Source organism: Macaca mulatta, chromosome 14, assembly GCF_049350105.2.
Source record: "Macaca mulatta isolate MMU2019108-1 chromosome 14, T2T-MMU8v2.0, whole genome shotgun sequence".
In the NCBI taxonomy this organism is placed as follows: Eukaryota; Metazoa; Chordata; class Mammalia; order Primates; family Cercopithecidae; genus Macaca; species Macaca mulatta.
The window spans coordinates 104,262,969-104,288,691 of NC_133419.1; the positions used below are offsets into that span (position 1 = coordinate 104,262,969).

The 25,723-nt window shown below is 35.6% G+C and overlaps 1 protein-coding gene across 3 annotated transcripts in view; it reads left to right on the forward strand.

Moving 5' to 3' along the window:
* The window catches only part of DYNC2H1 (dynein cytoplasmic 2 heavy chain 1), a 353,142-nt gene that overhangs the window by 290,216 nt on the left and 37,203 nt on the right, over nt 1-25,723 (forward strand). For all 3 annotated transcript variants that reach the window (XR_013404270.1, XM_015115562.3, XM_015115564.3), the window contains one exon: nt 25,402-25,491. Coding sequence is in view for 2 of the 3 variants with exons in the window: in XM_015115562.3 (XP_014971048.2) it covers nt 25,402-25,491 (90 nt within the window). In the remaining variant the exon portion in view is untranslated. The remainder of the gene's footprint in view (nt 1-25,401; nt 25,492-25,723) is intronic.

Genomic DNA, 25,723 nt, shown 5'->3' on the forward strand with positions numbered 1-25,723 from the left:
GTTCCTTGAGTCACTTTTGGGACTAAGAAATGAAGAGGGCTCTTTCTAGTTTTATTACTAGGGCTGTTATTAAGGATGAAAATTGATTAATAGTATTTATTGTCCATGTCCAGAGTACAGGTTATTGGAAAGGATACCTGTCATACGAATTATAGATGGCAGTTGCTTGTGTGAGGAAATATTTGGTGGCTGCTTCTCCAGGGTGGGGATTTATTTTTTTCAATTAAGATTGGAGTAAGAGCTAATATGTTTATTTCTAGGCCTGTCCAGATGAGAAATTAGTGTGAGCCTAGTATTGTGATAAAAGTTCCTGTGAAAATACTTAAAGAAATAATAAGTTGGGCTAGTGGATTAACTAGTACGAGAAGGATATAACCAACAGTTTCGGGGTGTGGGCCCGCTAGCTTATTTAGCTGACCTTACTTTAGGACGTGGCATAATAAGTAGCACGGAGAATTTTGGATTCTCAGGGGTAGGTTCAATTCTTATATTTCTAGAAATAAGAGGATTTAAACCTCTATTGTTTATCAAAGTAATTCTTTTATCAGACATCTATGTTTGGGATAGAATGCTGGAAATTAGAATAGGCATTGAGATATATGCAGAATGCTAGTGTAAGTGGTAGAAAATTTTTTCATGGAAGATATATGAGTTGGTCGTAGCAGAAACGGGGGTATGCTGTTCGAATTCATAAAAACAGAGTAGTTAAAAGGAGTGTCTTTAGATAATGAAATTTGTGTTATAGAGTTCTGGTGAATGTATGCTGTGTAGTGCTCTTAGAAATTATGATAATATTCATATATTATGCTATGAAGAAGAGGGCAAATGAACCTGCAGCATATTCGATGTTGAAGCCTGAGGCTCTGATTCTTCTTCTGTTAGCTCAAAAGGAGCCCAGTTAGTTTCTGCTAGTGTGGAGATAAATCAGATTATGGCTAGGGGCCATTGTGGTAGGAATTCTGCCATCTTAAACCCTGTTCTCAGGTCAGATGTGTGATGATTTGTTAGATTGAGATAGTATCTTCTGTGAGGTGAGGGTGCTTTATGAAGTGGGCCCTATTTCTCTTGCCCTTTCGTACTAGGAGAAATATTAAATAGCTAGAAACCGACCTGTATTATTCCAGTCTGAACTCGGATCATGTAGACTTTATTGTTGAACAAACGAACTCTTAATAGCAGCTACACCATTAGGATAGCCTGATCCAGCATCAAGGTTGTAATCCCTATTGTCAATGTGGACTCTAGAATAGAATTGCGCTGTTATCCGTAGGGCAACTTATTCCATTGATTAAATTATTGGGTCAATATATGTTGACTTGCTTAGACTAGTGCAGTCTTAGTTTAGGTTGTTCAGAGGTTGAATTATGCTCCGAGACCCCAGCCAAAAATTGTAATGCAGTGGTATGGGTTAGGGCGAGTTTCTATTTGCATTAATGAAATAAAGCTCCATAGGGTCTTTTCATTTTATTTGTTTATATCCCACCGAATAATTTCACTGATTTAAAGTAAGAGACAGCTGAAGCTTTGTGTGGCCATTTATACAAGTTCCTATTTAGGAAACAAGTGATTATGCTACCTTTGCACAGTCAGGACACCATGGCCGTTGAACATATATCACTGGACAGGTAGTGCCTCTAATACTGGTAATGCTAGAGGTGATGTTTTTGGTAAACAGGCAGAGTAAGATTGGCTGAGTTCCTTTTACTTTTTGTAAACTTTCCTTCGAGAATACCTGTGTTGGATTAGCAGTATAAATAATAGGGTCCTTATTATATCACTTATTAATATTAGGCTGTTAACTGTCAGTGAGTTCTTTCGGTCTGATGTAAGCTTATGCAATAGAGAATATCTTCATGTTACTTATATTAACATTATTGCTTCTGTTAAGTAATAGATTAAGTCCAATGTAATATTGGGATTCAGTAGAGTGGTTAGGATTTAAAATAGTTAGATGTTGAGCTTGAATGCTTTCTTAATTGGTGGCTGCTTTGGGGCCAACTATGGTGGTAATAATTTTTACTCTCTGGAGGAAGGTTATTTCCTAGGGTATAAAGATTTGTCCCTCTTTAGACTAGCAGTTAAACTTACAGGAGGACTAAGTAGTTCTGTGGGTAAGTAGACGGCTATGCTTGATGTGGCTAGTATAAATAGGAGACCTTTATTAAAATTAGAGGATCTGCTATGGGAGTTGTCTAAGATTCTATCTTGGACAACCAGCTATCACCAGGCTCAGTAGGTTTGTCACTGCTACTCATGAATCTTCCCACTATTTTGCCACATAGGTGAGTATGCTCTTCCGCTGTTCTTGGGTAGCTCATCTGGTTTTGGGGGCTTGGCTATGGGTCTCTCTGTAAAGTTATTTCTAGTTATTACATTATGCAGAAGGTATAAGGGTTTGTCTTTGCTTTTTATGCCGGATTCAGTTCTTTCATCTTTCCCTTATGGTACTATGTCTATTGTGCCAGGATGAAATTTGCGTCACCTATACTTTTACATAAGATAAATGGTTTAAGATTATTTGATGATATCTTTAGTGAGGTTTGGGGTGAGATTTGGCTCAAAGTGATCAGGTCATAATGAAATCTTCTGGGTATAAGCCAGATACTTTGGATTAAGCTGTACTTTGGTTTGTCCAAGTGCACTTTCCAGTATGCTTACCACGTTATGACTTATCTCCTCTATACATGTGTAGAGAGTTTTTAGTACTAGGGATTTCTAGAATAGTATTTGAAAAGGTGACAGGCAGTGTGTGTGTGCTTCATGGCCTTATTCAACCAAGCACTCTACTCTTGGTTTACTTCTAAATCCTCCTTGAGTCTTTAGATTTCATAAAATTTTTTGTGAGATTTGCTGGGTATAGAAAATGTAGCCCATTTCTTGCCACCTCATGAGCTACACCTTGACCTAACGTTTTTATGTGTATTACTTGTACTTACTCTATAACCTTTTTAGGTTTGCTAAGATGGCGGTATATATGCTGGGGGCATGAGGTGGTGAGGTAGATTGGGGTTTATCGATTATAGAACAGGCTCCTCTAGAGGGACATAAAGCACCACCAAGTCCTTTGAGTTTTTTTTTTGTTTTTTTTTTTTTTTGAGACGGAGTCTCGCTGTGTCTCCCAGGCTGGAGTGCAGTGGCGTGATCTGGGCTCACTGCAAGCTCCGCCTCCCGGGTTCATGCCATTCTCCCGCCTCAGCCTCCCGAGTAGCTGAGACTACAGGCGCCCGCCACCACGCCCGGCTAGTTTTTTGTATTTTTAGTAGAGACGGGGTTTCACCATTTTAGCCAGGATAGTCTCGATCTCCTGACCTCATGATCCACCCGCCTCGGCCTCCCAAAGTGCTGGGATTACAGGCTTGAGCCACCGTGCCCGGCCGTCCTTTGAGTTTTAAGCTATTGCTTGTAGTATTCTGGTTAATGGTTTTGTTAATGTAACTATTACAGTTTAGGGCTAAGCATAGTGGGGTATCTAATCCCAGTTTGGATCTTAGCTGTCGTGTCTTCAGGATATTCAAGCTACTTTCGTAGTATATTTTATTTCAGCCTAAGTATTTTACAACTTAAATGGAGTTTACCTTTATTGAGGGCAGATCTTAAACACTCTTTACGCCGAGTTCTATTGGCTTGGGTCAATGGTATGGCCACGGTGGCTGGCCTGAAATTGACCAACCCTATATATCAGTATAGCTTAAACTTTTGTTTACTACTAAATATTTATCATTGCTGTTTCCCGTGGGGGTGTGGTTGAGCAAACTATTTTGAGCTGCATTTGTGCATGCTTGATACTTGCTCCTTTTGATCTGGGTAATATAGAGGGCATTTTTCACTGGGGTGGGGATGCTTGCATGTGTAATCTTACTAAGAGCCAATGGAAAGACCAGGACCAAATTTATCTGTTTATAGGGTTGTGTAATCCCATCTAGACATTTTCAGTGTCTTGCTGTAAATAATTAAGCTACATTAACTGCATAAATCCTTGAGTATAAAGTTAGAATACAAGGAAAGAAGAAATAAGTATACATAGTCGTTTACAGTTCTAGAAATCCAGTGGTTTAAAGTTGAGTTGGCAGAGGTTTAGTTGGGGGTTACTCATAATTACGGTGTAATTGATTTAGGCTATGATATATAGGGTAGCACTTTCAGAAGGGTATATTCAAGGTATCATATCAGTATTAGGGTGGGAAATTAGTTGTGCTTATTGTATAAAATGGAGGCTTAGTTTAGTAGGGTTTTACAATTGTTAGGAAAATTACATCAATCGAGGGATAGCTGTTGAGGTACTTGTGATTAAAATATGATTTCTGGGCAAATTTGGTTTCTTGTTTTGTTTCTGCTGTTAATTATCTCAGTGACTTGTGGCATAAACCCTTGAAAAAAAAGGATAATTTAACTTTAAGTCATTTTCTATGATTATAATATGTGGCTTAGATTATGTTGAAAGATAAAGAACAAAAAGGGCTTAATTATATGAAACAATTCTTTCATTAAAGACCAAAATATTTTAGAAAGGGGTCATAAATTTTTAATTTTTATATTTTTTTCTTTGAACCAAGATCTAAGTATTTCATCATTTCACATAGCAACAAAACTGGATGGCTTATTTCTTAAAGTGTATTTATGAAAGATGCAGATAATTTTAATATATAAAGTATTCTATATTATACTTTGAATTGAGAAATGCAACCTCAGAAAATATCACTACTTGTGAAATACTTGTATTATTTGTATGAAAATGAATTTGTTAAAATTCTTTCAAAGAATGAAAAATATGTTTTACAAAGCATGTTTAAATTCTGTCACAGATGGTATTCTTAGAAATAGTTTAGGCTATTTGATGAAATTCAAATGAGACTAGTCTGAATTTCACTAAGATCAGATCAGTAAAACACTTTCTGACATCTACTTTCTAATGAGTTTTAACAAAAATTGATAATTCAGTACTACTCCATTTATTTCAAAATAGAAGTTAATTTTTTTATTACATTTGAATGTGACAAGTTATGTATGATGCCATATGATTTAATGTGCTTTAGGAAAGAGTTCAGTACTTGACATTTTCTTTACTATGTGTGACATGATTGGAGTAGGAAATTTCCTAGAGAGAATAATGACTTATTTCTTTGATAACATGATTATCCACTAAAACTTTTCTTTTAAATACACAATATTTATAATTTGTTTGTTAAAGAAAACAATATTGTAAAATAGTTATCTTCTACATGTTAGAACATAAGCTTTAAAACATAATTTAAAATATATGGCAAAAATTGCAAAGGTTCAAATGCCAAATTGCTTTATCTTGCTGAATAATCACTAAGAGAATGTACCATTTTAGTAGAAATTAATAGGTTGTATTGATTAATTGAACCCCTTTTAAAGCCAACATATCTATTGGTTATACATTTCTATGTATTCTAACATGCAAGTTGGTAACACCAAATGGCTTTTTAATTTTTTAAACCAGGGAGTCCCTCAATAATATAGCAAAAATGTGCTAGTGGATCTTGTGTCTTTTGATAATTTTCAAAACTGTTTAATCATTTTGAAATCATTTTTTGATCACTGACCACGTTAAAAATTGAAGCGAAGAATGTAGTTTCTTAAAATATGTTCATACATATACATATAGAACTTTATGATATAATTTTGAGATTTATAAAATTAAGATCTTCTTTGCTAGCCTGGTTATTCCTTTCACTTTCACTCCTTTCTCTACCATGGCCCTCTTTATAGGAGTGGTTCTCCAAGTATGGTCTCCAGACCAGTATCATTAGTATCACCTGAGAACTTGGCAGAAATATGAATTCTTGTACCACCCCCAACCTACTCCAGGCTACTGAATCAGAAATTCTCAGTGTGTTTCCTTGCAATCTGTTTTATGAAGCCCTTGAGATGCATGCCAACTTTGGGGGAAATACTGTAGTCAGAATTCACGTCAAAGAAGGCAATACCTGCTATGTCACCTTTCCATCTGTCTCCACTCCATATTGTAAACATTTATGACTATGTCCACCATTGATCTTTATAAAGTGGTTGGGGACCTTATTTTTTGTTAAAAGCCTCTTTTTATTGTTTATCTACTTGCATGCAAATTAGTTCTTAGGAAAGTTCTACTCCAACTATTTTGACAAATAATTGTAAACGTTGAATGATTTGTATATTTTTCATTTAAGGTAACACCTCATGTTTTAAAACGTAATGTTTATATTAAATAACACTTTACTATTTATACAGAACTTTTGTAGCCCTTATGAAATTTGCTATTCTCATCCTCCTTTTACTTAGGAAGACTGTGAAGGAGTTACATCCTGGTAAAGCATTAAAGCCCGTACTGTAATTCTAATGTTGTGATTCCTAGATCAGCTTTCCACCTTATTGCTCATTTTGTTAGATCAAGCAGCTAAATTATAGTGTTTGTTATAAGATGCAGTTATCAGCTTTGTTTGAACTGAACTCCATGTACTCATCTTCAAAGGCCTATCAAATACTGGGATGGAACTCTGCCTACCCCCTCTTCCATAGCTTTACTTAGCAACATTTTATTATATATACTTATAATGTAAATCAATTTTTATTGATTTAAGGAAAAAAAGGGGCCTGCATATAACAAGAATCTCTAATCTTTTGAAATTTTCCTTTAGTATCCCTAACTTAATACTATCATCATCCCAAGATAATAGAATATACTTTCTCTTTTTCAGCAAGACATTTTAACTTCCAGAGTTTGTTCTTTTTCATTCATTTAGCAAATGAAAACAGAAGTACTTTATTTTAAGGACTTTATGCCATGCTAAAGTTTTATCATTATTATTTGAAGGTAAACTGTGGTAAGTTAAAGATGTGTACATAAGTCATAACACAATGATAAAAATGAAAGTACCAAAGAAGTATGCATAATGAGCCAAAATAGGACATAAGATGGAAACATAACCTTTATCAATTAATACAAAAGTGAGATCAGGAAATAAAAAGTCAGAAATTACAAGTATCAGGAATTAGACGGAACATCACTACAGTTCCTATATACATTAAGGGAATGTTACTAATAATTTTATGCCTACAAATTCAACAACTTAGGTGAAATGTACAAATTCCTTGAAAGAAATTCACCACTGCCGGGCGTGGTGGCTCACGCATGTAATCCTAGCACTTTGGGAGGCCGAGATGGGTGGATCACCTGAGGTCAGGAGTTCAAGAGCAACCTGGCCAACATGGTGAAATCCCATCTCTACTAAAAATACAAAAATTAGCTGGGTGTGGTGGTGCACACTTGTAATCTCAGCTACTCGGGAGGCTAAGGCAGAAGAACTGTTTGAACCCAGGAGGCGGAGATTGCAGTGAGCCAAGATTCTGCCACTGCACTATAGCCTGGGAGGCAGAGCAAAACTCCATCTCAAAAAAAGAAAAAAAAAGGAAATTAACCACCAAAGCATATTCAAGAAGAAATGCATACGCTTAACAGCCTATATCAAAGAAGTTGAATTTTTTAAAACCTTCTCACAATGAGAGCTTCTAGAATTCACTGGTAAAATCTAACTAATATTTAAGGAAGACATACTGCCAACTTTGTGCAAACTCTTCCACAAAATAGAAGAGATAGGATTCTATTCCTAACTTTTCTGAGACCAGCATTGCCTGATATCAAAACCTAACAAAGGATACAAAGTTTGACACACAAGATGAATAAGTTCTACTGTACAACATAGAACTTAGAGTTAACAATACCGTATTGTATACTTAAACATTACAAAAGTAACTTACAAACGTTGTTGTTACAACAAAGGAAAAGATTATTTGACACCCTCACATCACAATTAAAAGAACTAGAGAAGCAAGAGCAAACAAATTTAAAAGCTAGCAGAAGACAAGAAATAACTAAGATCAGACCAGAAGTGAAGGAGATACGGACATGAAAAACCCTTCAAAAAACGTTTCAAAAAATCAATGAATACAGGAGCTGGGTTTTTTTAGAGACTAAAAAATAGACCATTAGCTAGACTAAAAGAAGAAAAGAGAGAAGAATCAAATAGATAAAACAAAAAATGATAAAGGGGATATCACCACTGATCCCACAGAAATACAAACTACCATTAGAGAATACTATAAATACCTCTATGCAAATAAACTAGAAAATCTAGAAGAAATTGATAAATACTTGGACACATACACCCTCCCAAGACTAAACCAGGAAGAAGTAGAATCCCTGATTAGACCAATAACGAGTTCTGAAAATGAGGCAGTAATTAATAGCCTACCAACCAAAAAAGCCCAGGACCAGATGGATTCACAGTGAATTCTACAAGAGTTACAAAGAAGAGCTACTACCATTCCTTCTGAAACTATTCCAAACAATAGAAAAAGAGGGACTCCTCCCTAACTCATTTTATTAGGCCAGCATCATCCTGATACCAAAGCGTGGCAGAGACACACACAAAAAAAATTTCAGGCCAGTATCCCTGATGAACATCAATGCAAAAATTCTCAACAAAATACTGGTAATCCAAATCAAGCAGCACATTAAAAACCATGATGAATTTGGCTTCATCCCTGGGATGCAAGGCTGGTTCAACATACGTAAACCAATAAATATAATCCATCACATAAACAGAAGCAATGACAAAAAACACATGATTATCTCAATAGATGCAGAAAAGGCCTTTGACAAAATTCAACACCCTTCATGCTAAAAACTCTCAATAAACTAGGTATTGATGGAACATCTCAAAATAATAAGAGCTATTTACAGCAAACCCATAGCCAATATCATACTGAATGAGTGAAAAGTAGAAGCATTCCCTTTGAAAACTGGCACAAGACAAGGATGCCCTCTCTCACAACTCCTATGCAACATAGTATCAGAAGTTCTGGCCAGAGCAAAGGTGCAAGAGAAGGAAATAAAGGATCTTCAGCTAGGAATGGAGGAAGTCAAATTGTCTCTGTTTGCAGACAACATGGTTTTGGAAAAGCCCATTGTCTCAGCCCAAAAACTCCTTAAGCTAATAAGCAACTTCAGCAAAATCTCAGGATATAAAACTGTGTGCAAAAATCACAAGCATTCCTATACATCAATAATAGAAAAGCAAAGAGCCAAATCATGAGTGAACTCCCATTCACAACTGCTAGAAAGGGAATAAAATACCTAAGAATACAACTTACAAGGAATGTGAAGGACCACTTCAAGAAGAACTGTAGACCACCGCTCAAGGAAATAAGACAGGACATAAACAAATGGAAAAAAAATCTATGCGTATGTACCACCATAGAACCAATATCATGAAAATGGCCATACTGCCCAAAGTAATTTATAGATTCAGTGCTATTCCCATCAAGCTACCATTGACTTTCTTCACAGAATTAGAAAAAAACTTTGAGTAACCTGACAAAAACAAGCAATGGGGAAAGGATTCCCTATTTAATAAATGATGCTGGGAAAACTGGCTAGCCATATGTAGAAAACTGAAACTGGATCCTTTCCTTACACCTTATACAAAAAATTAATTCAAGATGGATTGAAGACTTAAATGTTAGACCTAAAACCATAAACCCTAGAAGAAAACCTAGGCAATACCATTCAGGACATAGGCATGGGCAAAGACTTCATGATAAAACACCAAAAGCAATGACAACAAAAGCCAAAATTGACAAATGGGATCTAATTAAACTAAAGAGCTTCTGCACAGCAAAAGAAACTACCATCAGAGTGAACAGGCAACCTACAGAATGGGAGAAAATTTTTGCAATCTGCGCATCTGACAAAGGGCTAATATCTAGAATCTACAAAGAACTTAAACAAATTTACAAGAAAAAAAACAACCCCATCAAAAAGTGGGCAAAGGTTATGAACAGACACTTCTCAAAAGAAGACATTTATGCAGCCAACAGACACATGAAAAAATGCTCATCACTGGTCATCAGAGAAATGCAAATCAAAACCACAATGAGATACCATCTCATGCCAGTTAGAATGGCAATCATTAAAAAGTCAGGAAAAAACAGATGCTGGAAAGGATGTGGAGAAATAGGAACACTTGTACACTGTTGGTGGGAGTGTAAATTAGTTCAGCCATTGTGGAAGACAGTGTGGCGATTCCTCAAGGATCTAGAACTGGAATTACCATTTGACCCAGCTATCCCATTACTGGGTATATATCCAAAAGATTATAAATCATGGTACTATAAAGACACATGTACATGTATGTTTATTATGGCACCATTCATAATGGCAAAGACTTGGAACCGTCCCAGATGTCCATGAATGATAGACTGGATTAAGAAAATGTGGTACATATACACAATGGAATACTATGCAGCTATAAAAAAGGATGAGTTCATGTCCTCTACAGGAACATGAATGTCTCTGCAGGGACATGGATGAAGCTGGAAACTATCATTCTCAGCAAACTATCACAAGGACAGAAAACCAAACACCACATGTTCTCACTCTTAGGTGGGAATTGAACATTGAGATCACATGGACACAGGGTGGGTAACATCACACACTGCAGCCTGGTGGGGACTGGTGGGGCCTGGGCGGCAGGGGAGGGATAGCATTAGGAGAAATACCTAATGTAGGTGATGGGTTGATGGGTGCATCTCAAGGCCTTGATAAAACATTGCAAGGAAACACACTAAGAATTTCTGATTCAGTAGTCTGGAGGGTAGGTGAGGGGGTGGTACAAGAATTCATATTTCTGCCAAGTTCTCAGGTGATGCTAATGATACTGGTCTGGAGACCACACTTTGAGAACCACTCCTATAAAGAGGGCCATGGTAGAGAAAGGAATGAAAGTGAAAGGAATAACCAGGCTAGCAAAGAAGATCTTAACTTTATACATCTCAAAATTATATCATAAAGAATTAGAGAACCAAGAGCAAACAAACCCCAAAGCTAGCAGAAGACAAGAAATAACCAAGATCAGAGCTGAACTTAAGGAGATAGAGATGTGAAAAGCCTTTCAAAAAAATCAAAGGATCCAAGAGCCATTTTTTAAAATAATAAAATAGACCACTAGCTAGAATCATAAAGAAGAAAAGAGAGAAGGATCTAATAAACACACTCAGAAATGATAAGGGAGATATTACCATTGACACCACAGAAAAACACAAATGACTATCACAGAATACTGTAAACACCTCTATAGACATAAACCAGAACATCTAGAAGAAATGGATAAATTCCTGGACACATATACCCTCCCAAGACTGAAGCAGGAAGAAATTGAATCCCTGAATAGACCAATAATGAGTTCTGAAATTGAGGCTGTAATAAATAGCCTACCACCAAAAGAGGCCCAAGACCAGATGGGTTCACAGCTGAATTCTACCACAGGTACAAAGAAGAGCTTGTACCATTTCTACTGCAACTATTCCAAAAAATTGAAAAGGAAAGACTGTTCCCTAACTTATTCTATAAAGCCAACGTCATCCTGACACCAAAACTTGGCAGAGATACAACAAAAAAAGAAAATTTTAGGCCAATATTTTTGATGAACATCCATGTAAAAATTCTCAATAAAATACTGGCAAACTGAATCCCACAGCTCATCAAAAAGCTTATCCACTGCAATCAAGTTGGCTTCATCCCTGGGATGCAAGGTTTGTTCAACATATGCAAATCAATAAATGTGTTTTATTGCATAAACAGAATGAAAGACAAAAAACACGTGATTATCTCAATAGATGCACAAAAGGCATTCTGTAAAATTCAACATCCTTTTATGTTAAAAACTCTCAATAAACTAGGTACTGAAGGAACGTGTCTCAAAATAGCCATATATGACAAACCCATAGCGATATAATAATGAATGGGCAGAAGCTGGAAGCACTCCACTTGAAAACTGGCACAAGAATGCCCTCTCTCACCACTCCTATTCAACATAGTATTGAAAGTTCTGGCCAGGGCAATTGGGCAAGAGAAAGAGATAAACGGTACTCAAATAGGAAGAGAGGAAATCAAATTATTTTTGTTTGCAGATGATATGATCCTATATCTAGAAAACTCCATAATCTCAACCCAACAGCTAGGAATGCCTCTCTGCAGGATTTTTTCATAAGTATTGGCAATTTGAGTCTATTTTTTTTCTTTTTGCAAAAATGCAAAGGATCTACTGTATACCCTTTTGTGAAAACAGGAGAAAAAATGGAAGGTCTTACACTTTGTGATTTCAAACATTATGAAGAGATTGTTATCAAAATACTGTGGCATTGGCATAAAGACAGATACAAAGATCAATGGAATGGAAGAGAGACCAATGGAATGAAGATCAGTGGAATGGAATCCACTAATCAATGGATTGGAATGGATCAATGGAATGGAAGGAATCAGTGAAGATCAGTGAAATGGAATAAGAATCCAGATAGACCCAGAAATATATATTCAATTGATTTTCACCAATAGGCTAAGGTAATTAAATAAGAAAAGGAAAATCTCTTTAACAAATGGTGCTAGAGTAACTGAATAGCCAAAAGCCAAAAAGAAAAAAAAAAACCCTGTAACTGTGTCTCCAAAGATATACAAAAATTATCCCCAAAGTAATCATAAACATTAATAAAACTTAACAAAAAATATATAGGAGAAAATTTTAGTGATTTTGTGTTTGGCAGTGATTTCTTAAATAAGACACCAAAAACGAACTATAAAAAGAAAAAAAACGATACATTGGACGTTATCAAAATTTTAACCTTCTCTTTAGAAGACACTTATAAAAATGAAAAGTGAGTCACAGAATAGAAGAAAATAATTTCAAGACATATACCTAACAAAGGAACCTACATCTAGAATAGATTTTGTTTAAAAACTCAATAATGAAAAGGCAAACATCTCAATTATAAAAATGCAAAAAAAAAATTCTATAGATATTAGGACTTGTGGATGGGAAAGAAGCACATAAAAATGTAGGTGTCATTATGAAAATCAGAACTGCAGTAAGAATATCAATATATAAAGATCAGTTGTATTTATAATAGCAATGAATCCTAGTATATGGCACTCACAGTATCCAAAATGAAATTAAGATCTTAATTCCACTTATAATAGCATTGAAAAAAATGAAATGGATGGGAATAAATTTAACAAAAGGAGATCAAGACTTGTGCACTGAGAGCTACACAACATCACTGAAAGAAATTAAATGGAATTTAATGGAAATTTAATTTAATGGAAAACCATCCTTTGTTCATGGGGAAATGGAGAGTGACTGCATGGATCCAGAGTATTTTGGGAGATTGATAAAAATATTCTGGAATTAATGGTTATGCTCGTACACCCTTGTGAATATATTAAAACCCACTAAATCATACACTATAGAGAGGTGGGTTTGATGGTATGTTAATTATATATCAGTAAAAACAATTTTTTAAAATCACAATGAGACAGCCCTGCACACTAGCTTGATTGGTTTATAGCTTAAATTAAAAAGCCAAATGGTACCGAGTGTTGTTATGGATCTGGAACAGATTGAATTTTCAGATACTGCTGATAGTTTAGCTTTTTCTTATAAGGTTAAACATATACTTAACATATTAGCTTATATTAACATATCACTCGTGAATATTTACCCAAGAGAAATGAAAGCATATGCCATACAAATACTTATTTGTGAACAACTCAACATTCAAGAGGTGAAATGATACGTTTTTGTTATATCCATAAAATTGGAATACTACTCAGAAATACAAACAATGACTATTTGATTTATGCAACTGCGTGGATACACCCAGTGTTCTGCCGGCAAATGTTTTAAAACTGGCTCTTAAAAAAAAAAACAAAGAAAGAAAGAGGAGGAAGCCTTGATCTATAGCATTTCTCATTTCCATGGTGCCAATGCTGCTACCATGGCTGGTTTCAAGTTACCAATATAAGGTCAATGAATGTGGAGTGAGGAAGAGATGCCTAGTAGCAAACTATTTTATAGTATTTCTTCTATCCATGTCTTCTATCCAGTATTTCTTCTATCTTATATCCAATAGACATAATCTTGAACACAGTTTTTGTTTGTTTTTGTAGAGACAGCGTCTCACTCTGTCACCTAGGCTGGAATGCAGTGGTACAATCCTAGCTCACTGCAACCTCCAACTCCTGAGCTCAATAGATCCTCCCACCTCAGCCTCCTGAGTAGCTAGGAGTACAGGCGCATGCCCTCACACCAGGCTAATTTTTTTAATTTTCTGTAGCGATAGTTTCTATGTTGACCAGGCTGTTTTTGAACTCCTGTGGTCAAGTGATCCTCTTGCCTCAGCCTCTCAAAGTGCTGGGATTACAGGTGTACGCCACCTGGCCCAGCTTAAATAAACATCATTCTTTATTCAGGTTGCTATAACAAATTTTAATAGACTGGGTGGCTTAAACATGTATTTCTTACAGTTCTGAAGGCTGAGAAATCTAAGATCGGTGCCAGCATGGTTGGGTTCTGATGACAGCGGCCAACTTTTCCTTGTATCCTCATATGGTGGAAAGAGTGCAGGCTAGCTCTCTAACCTCTTCCTATAAGAGCATTAATCCTATTTATGAGGGTGAAGCCTCATAACCTTTACCCTTATAACCTAATTCCTTCCAAAGGCCCCACCTCCCTAGTACCATTAGTGACTAGCTTTCAACAAGATGTCTGAGGGGACATAACATAATAAAAATTGTAAAATAATTACGAAGAGATGAGGTTTGAGAATATTTATTAACTGTTTTAAAATAACATTTAATTGTAAATTCATAAAACTTTTTAAATAATGGCTATTTAACAATGAACTTACATTATTTGTAAAATTTTAAGACTTGGCTCTCACTAGCCTTTGTGAGCTGGTTCAATCACATTACTGGATAAAACTCAAAATAATTGTACATAGCAAAAAAAAAAAAAGGAAGGTTAAAAGTTTAATATTTATAATACTATATATATATAAATTTAATTATATACATAATTCTAGAAAATTCAAACTAGTATGTTGTTGGGAACAGGCCCCCAAATCTGGTCATAAACTGGCCATAAACAAAATCTCTGCAGTACTGTGACATGTTCGTGATGGCCATGACGCCCACACTGAAGGTTGTGGGTTTACCGGAATGAGGGCAAGGAACACCTGGCCCACCCAGGGCAGGAAACCACTTAAGGCACTCTTAAACCACAAACAATAGCATGAGTGATTGTGCCTTAAGGACATGTTCCTGCTGCCAGAGCCCAGCCCTTTGTTTCTCGTAAGGAATACTTTTAGTTAATCTATAATCTGTAGGAACAATGTTTATCACTGGCTTGCTGTCAATAAATATGTGGGTAAAACTCTGTTTGAGGCTCTCAGCTCTGAAGGCTGTCAGCCCCCTGATTTCCCATTCCACACTCTGTGTTTCTGTGCGTGTGTCTTTAATTCCTCTAGTGCCGCTGGGTTAGGGTCTCCATGATGCAGCTGGTCTCGGAGGTATGTATTAACATACCAGCAATTGTCTGTTAATTAGTTGCTGGAGGGAGGACTGATGAATTACAAATGGAAACAAAGAAACTTTTGAGAGTGAAAATATTGTCAATAATTTTTAGTTATATTTTGATTTTACTTTATACAAGTTGAAATGCTATTTAGACCCTAAAATTCCATTTAATTTAGAATTTACTGAACTTTTGTGTTAGCTTGGAAGGCTATATGCAAGATTTTTCAACATCCATGCACGTAAACACACAAAATCTGTGGCTAAACTGATAATTGTTATCTAGTTTGTGCTTCAATTAATAGCTGGCTAATTTAGTATCAAAGATAAAACAAACTAATGGGCTTGAACCCAAGTTTGTTTCATCTCAAGCATTTGATTGATTGGTTGCATTAATGCACAGAAATTAGTGCGACTGGCTCAGTAATTGTTTTATGTTCTAATTTATATTAATAGCCACTCATACTAAATGAAATGAACAATTACTATTGAAATATTTTTGTGCCATTTTGCATTAGTAATCATTTTTAAATACTATATAAAAATTCATAAATGTGTTGATTTTTTTTTCTTGTTATGGCTCATTTAACGTGGTTAGTGTGCTAAATTGTGGAAATCAAAACTCAATACTATTAGCTTTACAATGTTTATAGATCAAATTTTAGTGTAAACCCACAGAGCCCATTTAACTCTATTCTTGATGTATGTTTGGTTAAAATCTTTGAGAAAATATTAATAGAAATTATAACCCCAACATGCCTACATATGTACATACTTTTAACTATGGCAACATAATATTGGCCTAAATGAGTATATCACAGAAAACAATGTGGAAATAATCCACAATTTTTTGAACTCTCAAGGAATGTAAAAGCATGAAGACATCTTATTAAATATTATTTTGATAAATTTCATGAAGTAAATATACATTCAGTGTAGTTTTACTAGATGAAAGAAATGTTACAGATTATAATTTTACTTGCTGAATGTACTTAATGATAAACTTACCTTCATCTCTCCCAGAGCTAAGCTTTACTGTAAGTATTCTTAATATATACCATGCTGTAGATAGTACAATCTGTTCATATTTTAAAAGACAAATACTGTCTTAGACAAATTGTCACAACAAAATACTATAGACTAGGTGGCTTAAATAATAGACATTTCTCACAGTTCTGAAAGCTGGGAAGTCCAAGATCAAGGGGCTGGCAGATCTGGTGTCTGATGAAAGTTTACAGATGGCCATCTTTTCCTTGTATCTTCACACTGTGGAGGGAAGAAAGAGAAAGCAAGCCCTCTCTCTTTTTACAAGGGCACTAATCCCACCATGAGGGGCTGCTCCACTCTCGTGAGCTTATTACTTCTCGAAGACCTCGCCTCCTATTATCATCACACTGGGACTTAAGATTTCAACATATGCATCTTGTGGGGACACATTCAGTCCATAGCAATATTAACTAGATTTTTTTAAAGTGTACAATTTTGAATAGAATTTATCATTCTCCACTGTACTAGAGTTCTTCCAAGAAACAGAACCAGATTATAATATGAATATATATAAATAAAAAGCATACATAAATATATATATAAAATTCAGTCTCAAATACTAATCTCTTCTGTAAACACCCTCACGGACACACCCAGAAATAACCTTTAATCGGAGGACCCTGTTAGAGTAAAACAGCCTGCTACCTGAATGGAACTCTGGGACAACAGGCATCATTAGTCAAATGGGTATATGGTCTCTCTATAACATGAGCTATATATTTTTTTCAGAATATCTGAAAAAGAGGAGGAAGGGGGAGTTTGGTTAAGAAAAAGCTTACAGTTGGATGATGTAATAAGTAACATTTAGCAAATATTTATTGCCCATCTACCATGGGTTCTCTATATTATACCAGGCTCTGGAGATAGGAAAAATGAAGAGTATATAGTCTATATTCAGTGAACTCAATATAAATAACAAAAACTAATATACAGTGATGGCTAGCAAAAAATCACAAAAGGAAATTAGTAGTCTTTCTTAACCTTTTCCCAATGAAGTTTTTATTTTACTGTGGCAAAATATACATGACACAAAATTTACTATGTTAACCATTTTTAAGTACAGTTAAGTACACTGACATTGCTGTACAGCTGATTGCCAGAACTCTTCATCTTGAAAACCTGAAACTCTGTCCCATTAAACAACAGCTCCCGTTCACCCCTTCCCCAGCCCCTGGCAACCACCATCTGCTTTCTGTCTCTATGAATCTTGGTACTTTAGGTATCTCATTTAAGTGGAATCATAACAGTATTTGTCTTTGTGTGTCTGACTTATTATGTAAAATGTCCTCAAGGAACATTCATGCTGTAGTATATATCAAAATGTTTTTTTCTTTTTTAAGGTGAGTAATATTCCATTGTATGTATATGCCACATTTTGTTCATCCATTCATCCATGGATTAATGTGGATTGCTTCCACCTTCCTTTTTTTTAACAGTGTAAACTCTTAAGATAACAAGCATTTTATTTTTTTAATTGAAAAAACCTGGCTGGGCGCAGTAGCTCATACCTGTAATCCTAGCACTTTGGAAGGCCAGGGCATGCGGATCACTTGAGCCTAGGAGTTCAAGACCAGCCTGGGCAACATGGCAAAACCTCGCCTCTACAAAAAATACAAAAATTAGCCAGGTATGGTGGTGGGTGCCTGTAGTTCCACCTACTCAGGAGGCTGAGGTAGGAGGATCACCTGAGCCTGGGAAGTCTAAGCTGCAGTGAGCCATGATCATGCCACTGTACTCCAGCCTGGGTGACAGAGTGAGACCCTGTCTCAAAAAAAAAAAACAAAAACAAAAAACAAGCTGACGTTTATCATAGAAAGCAAGTAATAGAAGATCTTCTTTGAGAAGGAAAAACATAAAATAGATTCAAAAAATGATTTATGTTTTAAAAGAGAATCATTCAATTAAATCTTTTAGATCTGAAAGTCCTTAGTTTGCTCACGTGCCATTTCATGATCCTTTTTCTGTACCGATAAAAAAAAAAGTTGAATGCTACAGAAATACTGTGATGTGCCCATGGAGCTGAACAAAGGTCTTGTTAAGATTAAACTGGGATCTGCTGTAACTTTTATCACAAATTACTCATTGTCTGTGTTGTACTTCCTCTTAAGTATAGATAGATGGTAAGGGCTCTCTTGTTAAATTGTTTCGCTCTGAAACTTGTCTTTATCCTTCTGAAATACAAATTTCTAATTATGTATGTTTGTGAAATAAGTTTTAGTTATTTCAATTAATTGAGCAGAGTTGTAAATTATGGTAAGTGTAGGAATTAGTGATAATCTTAAATTGTATCTATTATTAATCATTGCATATGAAATTGAAATTGCAGTGGCCTCTCTGCATTTCTTTTTTTTAAATTGTAAACTGAATCTGTTTTCACACATCATAAAAACCTTGTGCAACTGCTAGTGTTTGAAATAAATTACAATTACAGTGCTGTCTCCCTATTTCAGGCACTGCAATAAGCTAGAATCAAATGAAAGTTCTTCTGACATTTTCAAAACCTAAAATCCAATGTTGGTTTAACTTCAACAGTCTGCAGATAATGGATTACTGGTATTGCACTCCTATCTGAGAAACAAGCTATTATTTTTACCAGTGGGATAGTGATATTTGTTAGTAGTACAAATAATTCCATCATTAAATAGAGAAGGGAGGAAAATTCCTACAAGTGGCCATTTTTTAAAGTTCATATAATAAATATATTAAGATTGTAGAGTAGAAATTAAAACATCCAAGATTGTACTAGAGTGTTTTTTGTTTTTTTTTTTTTTGTGCAAGTCACTTAACCTTTCTCTACATAAGTTTCCAGATATTTGAAATGGTAATAATTATACCCACTTCAGAGGGTTGTCATAAAAGTCTTAATGTAGATAAAATATGTATAACAGTGCCTGTAAGTGCTATAAAAGTGTTTGCTATTGTTATTCTTCTTATTCTTTTTCACATGATTCTTCATTGACTCACGTTTAGAATATTACCGTACATTCTTAACTCACCTCCATGATTGCAGTTTCATCTTCCTAATGTTGTTCTTCCCATCTCTACTAGGGTAATCTTTAAAAAATCCAAATTTGTTGTGTCACTTCCTCGCTTAAAGGTTAATTTAGTTTTACCATTGCTTTCCAGATAAAATTTAAATTCCTTAGTATAAACAACCACAAATTTTATGATGTCATCCTTAATTCATCAGCCCATTTCTCTCGTCTTATTAATGCTTCTTCCTTTCCCTGCTGTCTTTACCTATTATAGATACTCAGGAAAAGACCGACTATTCGTTTACCTTTTGAGACTCATATCAAGCATGATCTCCACCAGAAAGCCTTTCCTAACTCTTCCCATTCCACGTGTTGGAACCGAACTGTCGATTCCTTCCTGGGCAGGGGTCGCCGCGAAGGATCACCGACACGAGATTCACAGCAGAGAGTTATTTATTACTAGCGCGCTAGGGTCCCAAGCTCTAAGTTGGCCCTGGGACCCTGACTGCTTGTTACAGGCTGTTTATATAGGCAAACACAAGTTCAAACACAGCTTAGGGCGCGAAATTCAAACAAAGCTTTAGGCGCGTGGTAATTGGGTCTGTCTATGGCCTGAGCAAGGTGTCTTGTTCTAATTGGTTAGCGCAGGACCTTATGAGGTTTTTTCCTGGAGTTGTTGATTCCGGGAACTTCGAGGCAGGGTGGGACCCCCGGAATTGGCAGGGTGGGACCCCATGAGGTTGTTTCCCGGAATTGGCAGGGTGGGACCCTATCAGGGTGGGACCCTATTGAGGCAGGGTGGGACCCTATCCAGAGCCACCTGGTGTTAATTTTTTTAAGTTCTTTTTTTATGAGGCCTAGTTTCTAAGTTTTATGCGGCCTAGTTTCACACGCAGTTTGAATTTGATATACTCTACCTTCGTGTTCACAATTACTGTGCTTATTGCTCTTAGGGAGCTCAATGTATTGTCCATAGCCATCTCTTTTATTGTCGATTTCCCTCTCTATCATAAGCTTTTGTAGACAAGAATTGTGTTGTGACTTAATATCCTCAGCAGTTAACAAATGATTGGCAGATAGCAGCTATTTACTCATACTTGCTGCATAATGACTTAATTGATATTTGAGAGAGAGTGAGTTAACAAATGAACACCCTGGTTACAACTGGTTCTGCTTTTGTGACATCTTTCATGAAACGCATGGGATGGTGAAAAGAGGTTACATTTAGGGTTAGACCTGGATTCAACTTCTCTATCACTTAGTTTAAAAAAAACAAAAAAAAAACTTTAAGATTAGTTAAATAAACTTACTCTAAGCCTTAGTGTCTCCATCATTATAAATTTAATTCCCAATACATAATTATCTTATATTGAATCTCAAATGGTTTAATATATATAAATCATTATAGAAATATTAAATCTATTGAAGACAGTATTGGTGCTGATATGGACTCTAGAGCCAAGTTACCTGGGGGTTTACATCCTGGATCTGCCATTTGCCAGCTCTGTGATTTTTGAACATGCTATTCTCTTTGTGTCTACATTTTCTCCTCTGTAAAATGGAAATTATAATATTAAGTTGGTGCAAAAGTAATTGTGGTTTTATATCATGAATTTTAAGTTTTTATATTAATAACTAGGCTCAAAGACATATTTATTAATCAAAATAGGAACCATTACAATCAACACATTTTGCCAATAAGAAATACATTGGTTTATTCCTGTAACATAAAAATCTATCTTTTGGGATTCAAGAAACTCTTGGAAAGCATTTTCTGCATCCAGCTGGTTGTGGAAGTGTTTTCCTTGCAAAATGTTGTTCAGATGCTTAAAGAAATGGTAGTCAGCTGGCGAGAGGTCAGGTGAATATGGCGAATGAGGTACAACTTTGTAGTCCAATTCATTCAACTTTTGAAGTACTGATTATGTAACTTGTAGTTGGGCACTGTCATGGAGAAGAATTGGGTCCTTTCTGTTGACCAATCCTGGCTGCAGATATTGCAGTTATTGGTGCATCTCAGCTATTTGCTGAGCATACTTCTCAGATGTAATAGTTAAGCCAGGATTCAGAATGCTGTAGTGGATCAGACCAGCAGAGCACTAAACAGCGACCATGACCGTTTTTTGGTGGAAGTTGGCGTTGGGAGGTGCTTTGAAGCTTCTTCTCGATCCAGACACTGAGCTGATCATTGCTGGTTGTCATATAAAATGCACTTTTGATTGTACATCACAATCCGATTGAGAAATGGTTCATTGTTGTTACGTAGAATAAGAGAAGACAAGACTTCAAAACAATTTTTGGTTAGCTCATGACGCATCCTCTTATCAAGCTTTTATCACCTCTCCAATTTGATTCAAATGCTGAATGACTATAGAATGGTTGATGTTGAGTTCTTCTGCAGCTTCTCCTGTAGTTGTAAGAGGATCAGCTTGGATGATTGCTCTCAGTTGGTTGTTGTCAACTTCCGATAGCTGGCCACTATGTCCTCATCTTCAAGGATCTCCTTTGCAAAACTTCCTGAACCACCACTGCACTGTACATTCGTTAGTAGTTCCTGGGCCAAATGTGTTGTTCACATTGCCAGTTATCTCCACTGATTTACAACCCATTTTGAACTCAAATAAGAAAATCGCTCAAATTTGCTTTTTGCCTAACATCATTTCCATGGTCTAAAATAAACATAAACAGCAAGCAATAAGTCATTAGCAAAAAAAAAAATGAGAAATGCTCATTAAAATGATGTATAACATAAGTACATTTAAGAATGCATTTCAATATCAAACAGCAAATTCTAACAATGTAAAAACTGCAGTTACTTTTGCACTTACCTAATAGTACACTTCTGAGGATTATTTTGAGGAATATATGAGATGGTGTCTATCAAGCACTCAGCATAGTTACTAACACATAGTAAGCACCCAATAAATATTAGCTTAAAAAATTTCCTGCAACTCAAGGCATAGCTTAATAGCTGCCTCTTTTTTAAAGACTTCCTTGATTGAATCATTTTTTTCCTCTAAACTCCAATAACATGATACATAATTTATTCATAAAGCACCACAAGAAACTTCAGCTTTGTATCTCCTTTATTGGTTTTTAATTTTCTTTAAATACTATATTTATTTCATTCATCTCATGTATCACTATCATTATCATTTCTATTATATCACCTATTATGTTTTAATTCTCTACATATTTAACGCTATTAAATATTTTTTATATAGGTAAATATTATCTATCACACTATAAAATGTAAGCTCCATAATAGCAAGGACCTTATGTTAATAGTATCTGCACATTATAGATAGTAAATAATTGCTGAATGGATGAATAATGACTTAAACATTTATTGAATTAATGTATTACACTTGGCAATAAAATTGGTAACTCTCTTAACCATCTATAGATGACTAATAAATTGTCCTAAGGCTTAGTGTCATAAAACAATAGAAATGTATAATATCACAGTTTTTGTGAGTCTAGAATCCAAGTGTGGTTTAGCTGAGTATTCTGGCTCAGGGTTTCTCACAAGGCTCAGCTTCCAAAGTGGGCTCATGGCTGGCTCTTGTGAGTGAGAGGAGTGTCAAATAATTTAGGAGTCATGTTTAAAAACTGCCACAGTCTGCCCTCTAGGCACAAATTATTTACGTTTCCCCACATGCAAAATACAACCGTCTCCTCCCAAACTCCTCCACATGTTTCATTTCATTACAGGATCAGGCTAAGGCTAAAGGGAAAAAATTGTCATTTAAATCAGGTGAAAGTATGGATGAGGCTTTTTGGGTTCAATTCCTCAAAAATAGCTGCATAAATATTGTTCCCATCTAAAGACCAGTGAACTACAGTGACAAGTTACCTATTCCCTTTAAAACCAATATAAAATGGTAGGACAGGCATAGGATAACTGTAGACATTCCTATTCAAAAAGGGTGGAGGAAGATTGGGAGGCTAACATGTCCTTAGCAATTCTGAAATCCAAGCAAGTTCATGTTTCCAGTTCCTTTATTAGAATGTTGTATTGTTTCCTAGGAATGATTAATTGCTCTTGGCTTTACCCTTCGAGCTCTTGATTCTAACCTCTGAATTATCCATACATTTCAGTAAGATATAGCTCATGTTTGCAGCTGAGTGGTTTTCTCAGTCTGCACCCTGCCCATAGAAGCCCTGGAGCCAAGTTCTCTTTGAATTGCACCCTCTCCTAACCCTGTAATCCTAAACTGATAGTTTACACCAGAACAGTTTCTCTAAAACTGGGAGTTTGCTATGAATCTCATTGAGATTCACTCCATTAGACAAAAACCACAACCACAAATCTTTTCAAGATAAGCCTTTCTTTCTATCCTAGGCTGCTTTTGCATCAGCTGTAGGACAACACCCTTAAGATTTATTGAAGCCCTGTTGTTTAACAGAGGTTTGTCTGAGATTTGTCCTTCCTTTTTTTTTTAAGTCCTCAAAGCTCCATAGGCTTCCTCTAGTAGTCTCCTAGAAGTCCTCTAAGTTTTCACTTACATTCTCCTAAAGATCCCTCCAGCTTCAACCCACCACCTAGTCTCAAGTCCAGTGCCATATGATTCAGGATTTTGTTAAGGCAGCACCCCGCCTCTGGTGTATCAAAATTGTTATCGGTTGTCTTGCTGCAGAACAAATCTCACCAAAACTTGCTTAAAATAATATTTTTAAAAAATCATTTATTTTTAGTTTAAAAGTCTGGAATTTACTAGGGCTTGGTAGAGAAATCTTGTCTCCTTCACACAGCTCACTCACATGGTTGGCAAGTTGGTGCCAGCTGGGGGTCTCTGTTTATCTCCACATGGGCCTCTCCAAAGACAGTTTGGGCTCTGCAGCATGGTGACTGACTTCTGAGATTAAAAATCTCAGAAGGCAGGAAATATAAGCAACCAATTTTTTATAGCCTAGACTTGGAAACTGGCATAGTATTACTTCCTTTGTATTGGAAGAGAGGAGCACAGACCTCAAGTCTCAAGAGGCAAAGTGTCAAAGGATTTGCAGTTGTGTTTCAAAATCACTACACCTGTTTTAGATCAAAGCACAGTTCTGGCACTTATCTATTACATTCCTAAGAAGGCTTACTTTATTCCTGTAAAGTAAAGGGATTCAGTGTTTTCTAAAGTCCTTTTCTACTCGAAATTTGGTCATCTTACAATTCCCATTTTCTATACATTATTGATATATTCTAGCCCATAGTTTCTTAACTATGTAATCAGACAGTGTTTGGGGTAAAAAAATTGATGTTCTTTCTTTATTACCACACTTCAGAAAAATAATATGTTGAGAAGTTTGTGTGATATTTATAAAATATTTAGAAAATCAGGAAAATCTTCACCAAAAAGGTATATTATAATCAACATGAACTTACAAGAATACTTGTGCAGTGAAGAGTCTGCATTAACAGAGAATGCCTTTATTGGAAGGTCAAATATTAGAAAGATAACTTTTGTAAGGCAGCTATTCTTAGAGAGGTTTTATTTTATTTGTGTTTAATTTAATGCACTCCTTTTTATTTTTTTCTGTTTGTTTCATATGTCTCAATGTGGCTTGGGGAATAAAGTTTCCATTATACTGCTCTATTTATAGTTTTAAAAAATACTGTAGGGACCAAAGCTGATTGTTTTATAATCTTAACCACTTATAAAGTGAATTTGTCAAATTTGTGTTTCATTATGCAATAACCATTGTTTAAGAAAATATGGTTGACTATTTTTTATATGCCAGTTTAAGTTCATCTATTTATTCTTTCAGGAACTTGTACTTTTCTTCCTTTTAGAGAAACATTAATTCATGCTGTCTCTACTATTCAATTTAATGAGATCAAAGAAAAACAGACATATCTTAATGAATTTCATATGTATATGTGAATTATGCCAAAATTTTTCTCCATCACACTACTGTTAGTCTTTTATATGTAGTAGCATATACACAAACTCAATTTTGACCCTTTTTAAATTGCAGTGTCCTCTCGCATGGCAGAGCAAGTGGGAAGGCCCAGAAGATCCCTTACAATACCTGAGAGGTCTTGTTGCCCGTGCCCTTGCAATACAGGTAAGCCTAAATTATTTACTAAGTGGGTTGTCCGACTGTGTGACTATTGTATTATAGAGATAACCATTATGCTAATCACTAGTGAGAATTACATGATGATTTTGCACATAAAACACCATATATTCATTATTCTGCCATTTGTTATTTTTGTATAGCACTATTTTTTTTAACAAAAAATGTGTTTTCTGCTTTACTGTGGCTTGTCATCATTTTTGAGAATTTAGAGAACAAT